Source organism: Mesoplodon densirostris, chromosome 3 (genome assembly GCF_025265405.1).
Source record: "Mesoplodon densirostris isolate mMesDen1 chromosome 3, mMesDen1 primary haplotype, whole genome shotgun sequence".
Classification (NCBI taxonomy): Eukaryota; Metazoa; Chordata; class Mammalia; order Artiodactyla; family Ziphiidae; genus Mesoplodon; species Mesoplodon densirostris.
The window spans coordinates 142304868-142317921 of NC_082663.1; the positions used below are offsets into that span (position 1 = coordinate 142304868).

Sequence of the window (13054 nt, forward strand, 5' to 3'; positions counted from 1 at the left end):
TCTTCATAATAGGCGCACTGCAGGTGTGAATTGGGATTCTTTGAGGGGCTCATACAGTGTGCTCCTCCCCAGGCCCCCACGTTGGTAGATGTGGGCATTGACTGTCCTGTGGAGAACTGGTACTTCAGGAGCCTGGCAGCTAAATTCTTTTTTTGTCCTGTGATGAACTCTTGCATGGCTTTTTAGACCCTGACTGTTGAAGTATGGTGTCCCATGTCCTGCCCCGCTGGGACATCAAGGCTGGGCTCTGAGTGGCCCCTTTAAGAGCGAGTACTCATGTCCCAGACTCAGTTGTGGAATGCCAGCAGTCTCCCTGTAAACAGACATCACTGCGGTCTTCCCTCCTGTCTCTGTGAGGGTTAACAACACTTCAGCTTGTTGTCTGGAACCGGTTCAGACTGGTTTTCTGGAAAGTGCTTTGTCTCATACTGAATCCTGGGAAGGGTCATGTGGAGCCCAGTGATGTCATGGGATCAAAAACTGACTCAGCTGTTTTTTTCCTTCTTTTCTTTCTTCTTTCAATCAAGATATGTGTATGCTGCAGGTACAGGGTGCCGGCATGGTGATGGGCCAGGCCTCACCCCACTCAAAGTTCGCCTCGTCGGCAGTCAAAGGGTTAAATGTGACCCCCCACTCCTCACCCCCCTGAGGTGAGCAGGGAGTGAGAAGGCTGCCCCTCGCTGAAGCGGGAGTAGACGGGTCAACCCTCATCAGTGCAGTGCAGGGCTGGAGTTGGGCTGTGACTCTGCTCCTGAGACAGCATGGTCCCTCCTTCTTGGATTCCAGATACCTATGGATCCCATAGGCAGGGAATTCAGATCTAGAACAGTTTCCTCTATTTGCTCTTGAGTCTGGAGTGCAGAGATTTCCCCCTTCTTTCTGATAAGCAGCCACCTTCCATTGTTCCTGTCCAGGTCCCTGCAGGTTTCTGGCCCTGGATGGGGCGATGCATAGCTTGGCTTCCCAGATGCTCTGTTGCTCCTGCCCTCGCCTTCCCCAGGGCAGTGAAGAAATGTCCTGGGTACGCTTTGTGGGCCCTTCATTTGTTGTACCTACTTCTGCCATTGTCACATGGTGAGGAAAACACTCCATGCTGACATTGTGAAAAGTCTGAGAAGACAGCTGCTTCGTTGTGCCAAGTTTAAATGTCATGTTTTCTCCATCCCCTAAAGTTCAGAATGACTGAAGAAGCATGCCGAACACGGAGTCAGAAACGAGCGCTTGACCGGGACCCAGCAGAGGACGATGTGGAGAGCAAGAAAATAAAAATGGAGAGAGGAGTGTTGGCTTCAGAGTTAAACGCTGACGGAGACATGAGAGTAACGCCTGAGCCGGGAGCAGGCCCAGCCCAAGGGTTGCTGAGAGGCGCAGAGGCGATGGCCATGGGCAGAGGCGAAGGGCAGGTGGGCGATGGGCCCGTGGACATGCGAACCACACACAGGTGAGCAGGAGGGTCCAGGAACCAGGGACAGGCCTGGGCGTGAGGAGGCCTGTGCGGGTGAAGCTGCCGTCAGGCCTGCAGGAAGCAGCTTTCGGTGGCTTATCATGGAGATGGCTGTGGGCTCTAGCCCTGGCACCTCCCCCACCATCTTGGCCAAGGGACCTCCCTCTTGGGGCCCTGGGGCCCAGGCATCTGTAGCATGGGGCGTGGGTCTCACAGGATGGGGGAATGGTAGCCTCTGTTGGCTCCCCTGCTTGACAGCAGGCCTTCACTAAACTTGTACCTACTGTCTAGCTCTGTGCTTCTGGATTATAGGAAAACTTTTTCATTTGGTCCAGCTTCCCTGCTTTTCAGATCTGGGGCATGGGAGGCCAGGGATGATGCTACACCCTGCTTGGGTCACTTGGCTAGGGGCAGAGTTGGGAGCACAGCCCTCTCACGTGCATCACCACTCCTCCTAGGCCGTGCATCAGGGAGGAGGGGCCCCTGTGTTCGGGACTCCTGTGATGTGCTCTTTCGGTTTCTCCTTCATCGATACTGATTGCTTCAAGAGTAACTTTCCCAATCCTCAGCTTTTAAGGAAAAAGCTTGAAAGAAATAAGACTCAGTGTACCACCCCATGTCTTCACTAAGAAACCCTCTTTTCTCCCGGTAAAGAGAATTGCAGGCCTAGCTCCAGCTCCTGCTTTATCCCTCCCTTCACACCCTGATGTCCCATGAGCCAGCAGCCGGTGGCCATGGCCTCCTGAGAAGCCCCGCAGCCCCTCTGTGTGTGGCTCTTCTGTGGTCCATCCCTTGTCTCTCTCAGTGCCGCCTCTGCAGACTCCCTTCCATGTCTGTTTGCCCAGGGTGGGGTGAGGGGCAGTAAGTGCAGATCTGGAGAACCTGGGTGCTCTTTGCCTCCTTGTGTTGACTGACCCCACAGAGGGACCCCAACCTGCAGTCTTTGCATTAAATTCATTTGGTCCCCACACTGTTGGTGTCCTAAGGACTTCAGAGATTGTCTGACTCAGTATTTCTCAGCTTTAAAAATTCTTACCGCCTTGAGATAAATGGGAAAATCTAACCTCCTCCTACTGGGGAAGCGTATTAGTCTGGGGTGGTGTGCTTTGTGTTCTTGCTACCCAGAAAGGCCTTTTTTATCTGGCTCTGCTTTCTGCAGTCCCTGTTCTAAAACCAGAGGCCTCTTTTAAAGTTCTAGAAATAAAATTTTAAGTTTGGGTCTGCTTTCCCTTCCCTTTCCTTTCAGAATGTCACAGGTGGGTGAAGAGAAGGAGGAGCCCACATTTGCAGAGATTTACTGGGTCCCTCTGGGCTCCTGGTCTACATTTTTTCCTGTAATCACCATGCTCCCCTGTAGGGCAGGCCAGTGAATTGTGAGGGAGAGGTTAAGTGTTAAAGGAGCATAAAAGAATGTAAGAGAGCAAGAGACAGAGACTAACCCAGGCACACAGAGCAGGGGTCCTCCTGTGGGACTGGGGAGACCCCAGGGCATTCTTGAAGCAGTGTGAGATTGTGGAAGGAGCCTGGCTTTGGCAGAGTGGGTCAGATCACACTCCCTGACTGACCTTGGGCAGATGATACTGGCCCGTGCTTCTTCATTTGTAAAATGGGTGATAATCTCTGCTCTGCATCTCTGGGTGACAGTTGCATACCCAGAATTGACCCTGGTGCATGGCATGTGGTAAGGGAAATAAGTGTTGGTAACAACTACCCTTCAGTCTTCAAGCTTCACTTAACGACGTCGCATATAGAGCTAGTGTCTCCTTGAGTGCTCACATAGAATGTTCTGTCTAGTTTGTTGAAGTACAGTTGTGAATTTTGACAGAATAATAGGATCAAGTCCAGCCCAGAGCCATTCTAAAACTGTAATCTTTTTTGGAGTGAGTGGCCATGGTTTCTGTGTTAGAAGCAGGCAGTCTTTGGATCCTCGTTGAGAGCGTGTGGCTCATCCCTTGGGAACCTCCATATAGAGAATTTTATTTAATTGAGGTATAGCATACATAATGAAAAGTACACGTGCCACTTGGTACATTTCACAAACTGAGCACATCCTTGTAGCTCAAATCAAGAATTAGAACATTACTAGCGCCCTCATGCCCACTTGTCACTACCCTCCGAGTAACCACTTTCTTGACTTCAAACAACGCAGATTAGTTTTTCCTGTTTTTGAACTTTAAGTAATTGAAATTATATAGTCTGTACCCTTTGCTTGCTTTCATTCAACATAATGTTTGTGAAATTTACTTACGTTGTTGAATGTAGGAATAGTTACTCTTTTCATTGCTGTATAGTATTTTTCTAGAATTTGTTTGGCTCTTTTTAAAAACTGCTTCTTTCTTTCATGCTGTGCTATTCTTATGACCCAGTTTAGGCATATTGAAGGCTAGAGGGGGGTTTCTGGTGGCTTCTAGCAGAGAGAATTTCCTTTTTCTTTAAGGAAGTGCTGGCGAGTTAAAATCACCAAGATACAACTTTTTTTTTTTTTTTTTAAACAACATTGGGGAGATTTAGAGCATGAGGAGATCAATAAAATGGTAGGATCAGTTCTCTCCTTCTCTGCAGTTCCCCTCTTCATCTCTCTTTGGCATTTTTTCTGACTTAGTCTCCCAATGTGTGTGTGTTTTATCTTCAAAATAAATCAAGGCTGGAGGGCAGCTTCCAGCAGTGATTGAATGAGGAGAAATTGTCAAATCCTTTCCCCAGAAAAACAACTATGAAGCAGCACAGAATTGACCCCCCAGAATCAGCCATTTCAACACTCTGGAAATTGACCAGAAGCACACAACAATCTGTGAAGTGTTTGTGCTTAAGAAACTGCTGAACTCTGGGTAAAAATGGTGAGAATCCGTGGCATTTGACCTGGGGCTCCTCTCATGCCCTCTCCCCAGCTATCTTGGTAGGGAAGTTCTGCCTAGCCAGTGCAGGCTGTAAGGACCAACAGCTTCTCTGCAGGGGTGAGAAGGGGCTCACTCAATTTAGAGCAGTGGGCAGCAGCCCTGCCCGTGGCCTTGTTGGTTAAAGTGACAGTTTTGGAGATGGGCAAGTGAGGAGGGACAGTGGCTGTAGGTTGCAGACATGTTTGGGGGCAAGACAGAAAAACAATTTGAAGAAAGAGTGGCCAAACATGTATTTGAGCAGAAGCTTATCCAAGAAGCTCAACAAAACTCAAGTAGCATAAATACAAAGAGGTCTATACCTAGACACATCAGAGTCAAACTGTTACAAGCCAGAGAAAAAGGGAATATCTTGAAAGTAGCAAGAGAAAAACAACTCATCACATATAGGGGAAGCATTAATATAATTAACAGCTGACTTCTCACCTGAGACATTCAAATGGAAACCAAAAGGGAACTGAATGGCATTCAAAATACTCAAAGAAGAAAATTGTCAACCCAGAATTCTCAGTGCATCAGAACTGTCCTTCAGAAACGAAAGCAAAAAGAGATTTTCAGATAAACAAACACTGAGAGGATTTGTTGCTGGCAGACCTGCTGGTTCTTCAGGCTGAAAGGAAGTGACATGTTGGTAACGTACATTCACAGGAAGAAATAAAGAGCACTGGAAATGGTAAATATGTGGGCTAATAGAAAAGACTTTTTTCTCATTTCTTCTTAGTTAAAAGACATAACATCATATGAAGCATTAACCATAACACTGGATAGAATTGACAAAAACAACCATAGCTCTTTGGCAATTGACCAAAGGCATACAACAGTCTGTTGTATTTATAACATATATAGACATGTGATATATGGGACAACAACAGTACAAAACAGGAGGAATGAAATGGAGCTGTATTGGAGTAAAGTTTCTCTATTTTACCGGGATCAGGTTAGTGTTAATCTGAAGTAGACTGTGATGTTAATAAAATGCTTATTGTAATCCCTAGAGCAACTATTAAGAAAATAACTTTAAAATATCGTTTAAAAAAATCAACAGAAGAATTGTGGTACATTAAATATTTAACACAAAAGAAAGCAGTCAATGAGGAACAGAAGAACGAAAAAGAAGGAAGACATGTAGAAAACAAACAGCTAAATGATAAATGTAAATCCAACCAGATCAATAATTGCATTTAATGTGAGTAGTCTAAACACCCCGATCAAAAGGCAGAGATTGTCAGAGCAGATAAAAAAGGCAAGATCCACCCTAATTTTTTTTTTTTTTTTTTCGGTATGCGGGCCCCTCACTGTTGTGGCCTCCCCCGCTGCGGAGCACAGGCTCCGGACGCGCAGGCTCCGGACGCGCAGGCTCCGGACGCGCAGGCTCAGCGGCCATGGCTCACGGGCCCAGCCGCTCCGCGGCATATGGGATCCTCCCAGACCGGGGCACGAACCCGTATCCCCTGCATCGGCAGGCGGACTCTCAACCACTTGCGCCACCAGGGAGGCCCCACCCTAATTTTATATATATATATATATATATATATATATTTTTTTTTTTTTTTTTTTTTGCGGTACGTGGGCCTCTTACTGTTTTGGCCTCTCGCGTTGCAGACCACAGGCTCTGGACGCGCAGGCTCAGCGGCCATGGCTCACGGGCCCAGCCGCTCCACGGCATGTGGGATCTTCCCGGACCGGGGCACGAACCCGTGTCCCCTGCATCGGCAGGCGGACTCTCAACCACTGCGCCACCAGGGAAACCCCCCTAATTATATATTGTCTATAAGAGACACCCATTAGATCCTTAGGTAAAAGGATGAGGAAAGATATACCATAAGTAACCATAAGAAAACTAGAATGACTGTATTAATATCAGATAATATTGACTTTAAGATAAAAAAATATTCTTAGAGCCAAAGAGGGACATTTTTTAACAGTACATGAGAAGATATACCAGTCACAAATGTATATGTACGTAACAACAGAATCCCAAAATACCTGAGGTATAAACTGATAGGATTGCTAAGAGAAGTAGACAGTTCATAAATTATAGTTAAGAGATTTCAGGGGCTTCCCTGGTGGCGCAGTGGTTGAGAGTCCACCTGCCAATGCAGGGGACACGGGTTCATGCCCCAGTCCGGGAAGATCCCACATGCTGCGGAGCGGCTAGGCCCGTGAGCCATGGCCGCTGAACCTGCGCGTCCGGAGCCTGTGCTCCACAACAGGAGAGGCCACAACAGTGAGAGGCCCACATACCGCAAAAAAAAAAAAAAAAAAGAGATTTCAGTACTCCTCTCTCAATAATTGGTAGAGCAACTAAGCAGAAAATCGGCAAGATTCTAGAAGACTTGAAGAGCACTGTTGATCTGTTTGGCTAAAGGGCATCTATAGAATACTGCAGAATATATCTCATGTTCACATGGAACATTCTCCAGAGTGGACCATATGCTAGGCCATAAAACAAGTCTCAAGGGTAGCTGTAATAAAAAAGACAGACAAAGGACTTCCCTGGTGGTCCAGTGGTTTAGACTCCACGCTTCCACTGCAGAGGGCATGGGTTTGATACCTGGTCAGGGAACCAAGATCCCGCGTGCCGTACAGCGCGGCCAAATAAATAAATAAAAGCTCTTTAAAAAAAAAAAAAAAAAGGACAATAACAAGTGTTGGCGAGGACGTGGAGAGACTGGAACCCTGATACATTGCTGGTGGGAATGTAAAATGGCATAAACGGTTTGTCAGTTTCTTAGAAAGTTAGACATGAACTTACCACGTGACCCAGCAGTCTGTCCAAGGAATGTACCTGAGAGAAATGAAAGCGTGTCCACACAAAGACAGGTACATGGGTGTCCATAGCAGCATGATTCACAATAGGCAAAAAGGTGGAAACAATCCAGATGGCCACGGATAAACAAAATGTGCTATATCCGTGCAGTGGAATACTAATCAGCAATTTTAAAAAAGCGAGTTACCAATTTGTGCTGCAACATGGAGGAAGCTCAGACTCACCATGCCAAGGGGGAGACACCAGACCCAGAGACTACGTATTGTATAATTTCATCTACGGGGGGTATCCAAAAAAGCAAACTTACAGAGACAGAGAGCATTCAGATGGTGGTCTGAGGCAGGGGTTGGGGGTGGGTGAGAGCAGTGATTAACAGTTCACAGGCACAAGGGAACGTTTTGGGGTGATGGAAGTGTTCTAAAATTGGATTGTAGGGATGGTTGCACAACTCTAAATTTACTAAAAAATCACTGAATTATACTCTTATAATGGATGAATTTTGTGGTATGTAAATTATACCTCAATATGGATGTTAAAAAATATAAATGAGGTTAAAATAGTTTGGTTTCCGTTCTGGCATCCGTAAATGTGCTCATGGAAAAACAAAACCCCGCAGAGCTGGAGGTTGATCCTGTTGGTCTTGGGAGGCCAACCCAAAGCTCATGAGCATGTGCTGCCCTCCCTCTACCCCAAGTCTGGACTGCTGGATGAGGTCTGGAGCTGGGACAGGCAGAGGAAGCTGTTTTGGGTTCTCTGTTTTGTTTCTGAGATAAATAGATTCCACTCCTGCACTTTCCTATAGAGGAGACTCTCTTTCTGTCACAAATTGTTGATCTTCAAAAATAGTCTAGGCCACACACAGGTGAAAAGAGCTTTGTTTTTCCCCTCTTGGGTAGAGGAACATTTAACTGAGTAAAACATGAGCCTCTTCTCCAGAGGTTCTGCACCTGAAAGGTTAGGGCTGGGTCCCTTGGTTGCCCTGGGCCTGTGTGGGGTGGGAACTTCATGATTAGCCACCCCCATACTTCACTGAAAATGTGTTTGTGTGTGCCTTTTTCTGAGGCGCCAACTCTCCCTGGATTGTCTGTGGCAGGTACCATGCTTGTCCCTGGGGGCAGAAATGATAGGACAGGATCTGACTTAGCTGTTTTTTAGGATACTGGATCTTGAAAGAATATGCAGAGGTGTTGGGGAGCCTCGACTTTAGGGGTGTGGCTCACTAGGGATGGAAGTCACTGGATGCCTAAGCAGACCATCTCTATTTCCTCATTTTACCTGGGAGGAAACAAGGCTGGGCTCCCAGGGTCTCACGGGCAGGGCAGGGGCAGACTTGGAGCCCCATTTCTGCTGCTCGACAGCCAGCCATGTGGGTGTTGTGTGGATGTGTGGGGCAGGTGTCATGGTGACTGTGTCTCCCTGGCTTCCATTGGGGTGCGTGGTCTTCAGGCAGCTGTCTCACACCTCTTCCTTCCCTGCTTTGCATTGTGTGTCTCTTTTGCTGTGGGACAGGGCTTTACTTGGACCAATGGTCTGCCCCATGGTGTGGGTGGGAAGGACTCTGATGTGTGTTCTTATCCCTACCGAGGGGCCTGTGGCCTATTGGGAGCTGGCAGTAGCACCTGAGCCATTAGAGCTGTTCTTGGCTTTAGTTTTTCTGGCTTTCTACCTTCTTGCAAGGTTTAACAGACTGTAAAATGCACCAGAAGTACACCCTCTGTTTACCAAGGCTGCAGAAGCAGGGCACCTTTGTTGAAGCTGGTATCCTTGATGACAGAATCACTGCCCCATCTTTCTTTTCGGACTTTGGTAGTGGAGGGCGACACTCTGTATAGAAGCTAGGATTCTCAATGGCAGATCATTTGCTATTAAGACAGGGCTTGGCCACCCACAGTGGTGAGTGTGGTGTGTGGGGCATGTCATCCACACCCATGTTAACTCCCGAGTCCTCTTCCAAAGTGAAAATGAATCTGAAAGTAACATGATAGTGCTTCCGCCTGTCATCTGTAATGTTGGATTGTGTGGATGGCCTTGTTTTGTTCTGTTCTGTGTAGAAATGGAGTCCACAGGAAAAGGTATGTGCATCACTTAACATTTCCGAGATGACTCCACAAGTTACAGAGTCCTTGTTTGGGTGGACATGCTTTACAAGCGGCCTTTGGGAGAAGAAGGATACAGTAAACCCTGGGGTTGCATTGCCCTGCCAGGAAGTACTGCTGGTGCCTGCCGTGTATGCCTCTCCTGCTGCGGTTTTCACACATGTATCCACCTGTGTAGTTCAAAGCCTTATCGAGATACAGAACCTTATCATCCCAGAAAGTGCCCTGGAGCCATCCATACATTTCCTGCCCTCCCTGACTGGGTGTATTCTCCCACTCTCGACCAATCTTGCCTCTTCTCAAACTTCCTAGAAATGGACTCATAGAGTATGTGCTTGGTGGGCTCTGGCTTCTCTCACTCCACGTGATTGGGATTCATCTCTGTTGTGTGTATCAGCCTGTTGCTGAGGGACTCCCGCGTGGATATGCATAGTCGTCCACTCACCTGTCCACAGATACCGGGCAGTCTCCAGTTTGGGGTGCTGTGATCATTCCTGTAGAAGTCTTTCGCGTGGACATCGATCATCATTTCTCTTGCTAAATACCTAGGGGTCAAATTGCTGGGGTCACAGGGTAGGTGGGTATGGAGCTGTTTTAAAGAAACTGCCATCCCTTTCCCCCAAAATGTCTGGGTGGTTTTACTCTCACAGGCTTGGAGGTCCAGCTACTTAATCCTCACTTGGTGTTGTCAGGCTTTACAGTTTTAGCCATGGAGTCTTCAGAGAGGTCTGAGTCCAGGTCCTGGCCTGCTTGTGTGACCATCAGCCCTCTCCCTTCCATGACAGAGGGTGAGGCCAGCGATGGTTGCTGCGCCAACTTCCCGCATGGGGGTGGGTGGGGGTCCTCCACGGCGATGTGCAGACGTGAGCCACCCTCCTACCCTGTTCTCCCCACCATGCTCCATTGCAGCTGTGCCTGACCCACCGGCCAGCTGTCTGCTGGAATGTGCGTCCTTGAGTGATTCGAGGGAATGTTACACAGTTGTGGGCGTGATGGCTCTGGAAAGGGCTCTGGTTCTCTCACAGCCTGAGTGAGTGTGATTGTGGCCCTCACCCTGGCTCCTCCTACAGTCGCCAGCAATTGACCACCCTCCCCCGGCCGCCCATGTGTGAGAGCTTCGGAAGTCCCGCAGCCAGGAGCCTGTTCCTTCTGTGTGACGATAACTTCCCTCAATGGGGGTGGGGGGGCGGCTCTGGCACTCTGTGGGAGGCTCTTGGGGAGCCCAGCCCCTCCCCAGCACCTGTTGTGGGCTGGCCTTTCACTTGCTAGTTCTCTGTCTGCGGCTGGGCGGCTTCCAGGAGGGGCCAAGCAGCCTTGGGGAGCAGCTCCATCAGTTCCAACTAGAAATCCATAGCCTGCTTGCATTTCAGCACGTAAGAGCTGAACTGAGAGGTACGTTCCTTCAGAAATCGGTTCCTCGTTCTGGATTCCCCTGCCTCAGCTGCCACCTCTCCAAACCTCTGTGACTTCTCTCCATCTCCTCCTCATTCTCTGCCTCTCCCCTTCCCTCGGGGCTTCTCATCCCCGTTCTCCTCTGTCCACCTGTCTTTATTCTGGGCCGTATCTTATCCCAGGTTTGTAATAATTGTACTTTGAGGGGTTCACCTGTACTTCTGAAAATCATTAGATTATTTTTGGATGGCAGAGTGACAGACACTGGGTGCCCTGTTTCTAACTCTTAGAGTGACCTAGTTCACATGGGGCATATTGTGAGCCAGCCTGGTGACAAGACAGGTAAAGAGCTCCACAGTTTTGCCACTTCCCCGTTGCCTTTACGGCGCCCTCCTCTGGCCTTGGAGGGGATGGTTTCTTACTGGATAGTGCCAGCCTTCTGGGGATATTACTGTGTGGCTGCCCTGACAGGAACCAGCAAGCCACCGTGTACAGTCAACAGGATAGTAGCTGTAAGCGCTTGTTTGTTTAGCAGTCAGGAGCTCTTCTCTTCACACATGTGTGAGTTAAGCAGATTGGCAGATTAAGCAGATCATTTCCTTATTTTGAAATTATTCAGTATAATTCTGCAATTGCAGTTTCTGATATCCTCTTATGGCATGTATTCCTGCTGGTGCTTTGTCACATACTGACAGGCTATGTCCTCACTGCTGCAATGGGTTTAAACATTCTACCTATAGTGGTACATGAGGGAGGGTCTCTGGCCAGCCCTCTGCCATGGAGGCTCTGCTTTTATATGCATTGCTTTTTATCTTACAGCCGGTTTCTCTGACATGAGGAGAGCAGGTGTACCGGAACCATAACCAACCCTGGGGGTGGGGATGGCGAGTGCACTGGCCTGAGGGATCCCATCCTGTCCCTCATGGCCACCTAACCTGGTGGAGAAGAAGGATGAAGGGAGCTCTGTGTGTAGAACAGGTAGAAGCAGGAGTGAATACCCAGCACTTTCCACACATACCGTGTGTGACCCCAGGTGGGGCAAGCAGGATTTATACCAGGAGAGGAGTATTTTCTCAGTTAGCAGAATGTGCCCTGGAGGAAAAATAGAGCTGTCCTGATTGCAAGAGATTTATGGGTTTTTTCCTCAAGAAGATGAGCACTCGAATTGTAATTTGTGAGCCTGAAAGGGAGCGGGGGATAGCAGCTGGTTAAAAAAGAATGTGGGGTCTGATGGCTCAATTTCACTCACACCCCTGTGTAGCCCAGGACAGTTCACCCCACCCTTGGAGCCCACCATCTCCTCTGAAGTGAGGCATAGTCCAGTAAGGTTTGTCACAGCGCTGATGGAAAGGAGACTTGGGACTCACAGGTGTCCAAGAATGAGAGAGAGGGGAGCTGAGTTCCCTGTGGCTGATCCAGCTCTATGGATGGGCCCGCCTGCGGGAGGGGTAAGTGCGAAGGAGGTGGGGAGCGTCTGATGGGTGGAGAGATGGGAGACATACCAGACGTTACTGTGTGTCCCCTTCCTTGGATCCCAAGCCATAAGAGTGCTTATTTTTAGAGCTTAAATCTTAAAAATAGTTGTGATGTAATCACATTGAAAAGCTTCAGGTCTTAGGGGGCACTGAGATCTGGTGACATGCAGGGTTCCTTAAAGCAGGCCCTTGACAGCTTTCAAAAGCAGCTTTAACACAACAGTGCTTTAAACAGAATAACCAATCCAGGCACGTCTGGTATCCGTGGGCATTGTGGGAAAGAGCAGTCCGGGTGGCATGTACTGGGGAGCTCACGGCCCAGAAATAGGGGTGCTCGGGCATCCAGCTAGCTCCCTGGAGCCATTGTGTTTGCCTGGAGTCAGGGCCTGAGAAGACCCATGGCGGTGGGAGCGGAGCCGGATGTCGGGCTGGGAAACGCAGCCCATGGACCACCCTCTGGAGCAGGGAGAGTTGATGCTCTGGATGTGGGTGGAGCTTAGAAGTTTGCTGGATGCCTGCATGTGAGAACAGAGGTAGACATGCTGGAGGAGGGAGGAGATGCCTTTGCCTGCAGTGCGGCGTAAGGGGGGAGTGGGGCATGAGATGCAGGATAGTTTCCTGGCGTTGGGGGCCTGGGGTGCCTGGCCTGCCTCTACGGGAAGTCTGTGCTTGGCCTCCCCAACTGCAGATGCAGGGTGTCCAAGCTGCCCTGGGCAGTGGCAAGTTCTCTGTGAACTGGGTAACTGTGGGGCCTGTACAGTTGCCGCTTCTTAAGGCCACAGGAACAAGGTTACCAAATTTTGTTGCCTTATAATTGAATAGGTTTTATAGGGAAATTACGGCATATATGTGTGGTGAGTCCTATTAAATTTTTAGTACGTCTTGCTTTTCAAAACACAACTTTGGCAGCATGAAAAAAACCACGTGGGTTGCAGTATGTCAGGAGGCCTGCACTTGGGAACCTCTGCTCAGACTGGCATCTG

General features: G+C 48.7%; 1 protein-coding gene across 15 annotated transcripts in view; it reads left to right on the forward strand.

Annotated features, from left to right (window-relative positions):
• GATAD2A (GATA zinc finger domain containing 2A) overlaps positions 1-13054 on the forward strand; it is a 100675-nt gene that overhangs the window by 61496 nt on the left and 26125 nt on the right. For 11 of the 15 annotated variants that reach the window (XM_060093964.1, XM_060093952.1, XM_060093954.1 and 8 more), the window contains one exon: positions 1173-1441. The exons of 2 other annotated variants lie outside the window; for them this stretch is intronic. In XM_060093964.1, coding sequence (XP_059949947.1) covers positions 1179-1441 — 263 coding nt within the window. In that variant the 5' untranslated portion in view covers positions 1173-1178. The remainder of the gene's footprint in view (positions 1-1172; positions 1442-13054) is intronic. 2 more of the 15 variants (XM_060093961.1, XM_060093960.1) reach the window with 1 other exon arrangement.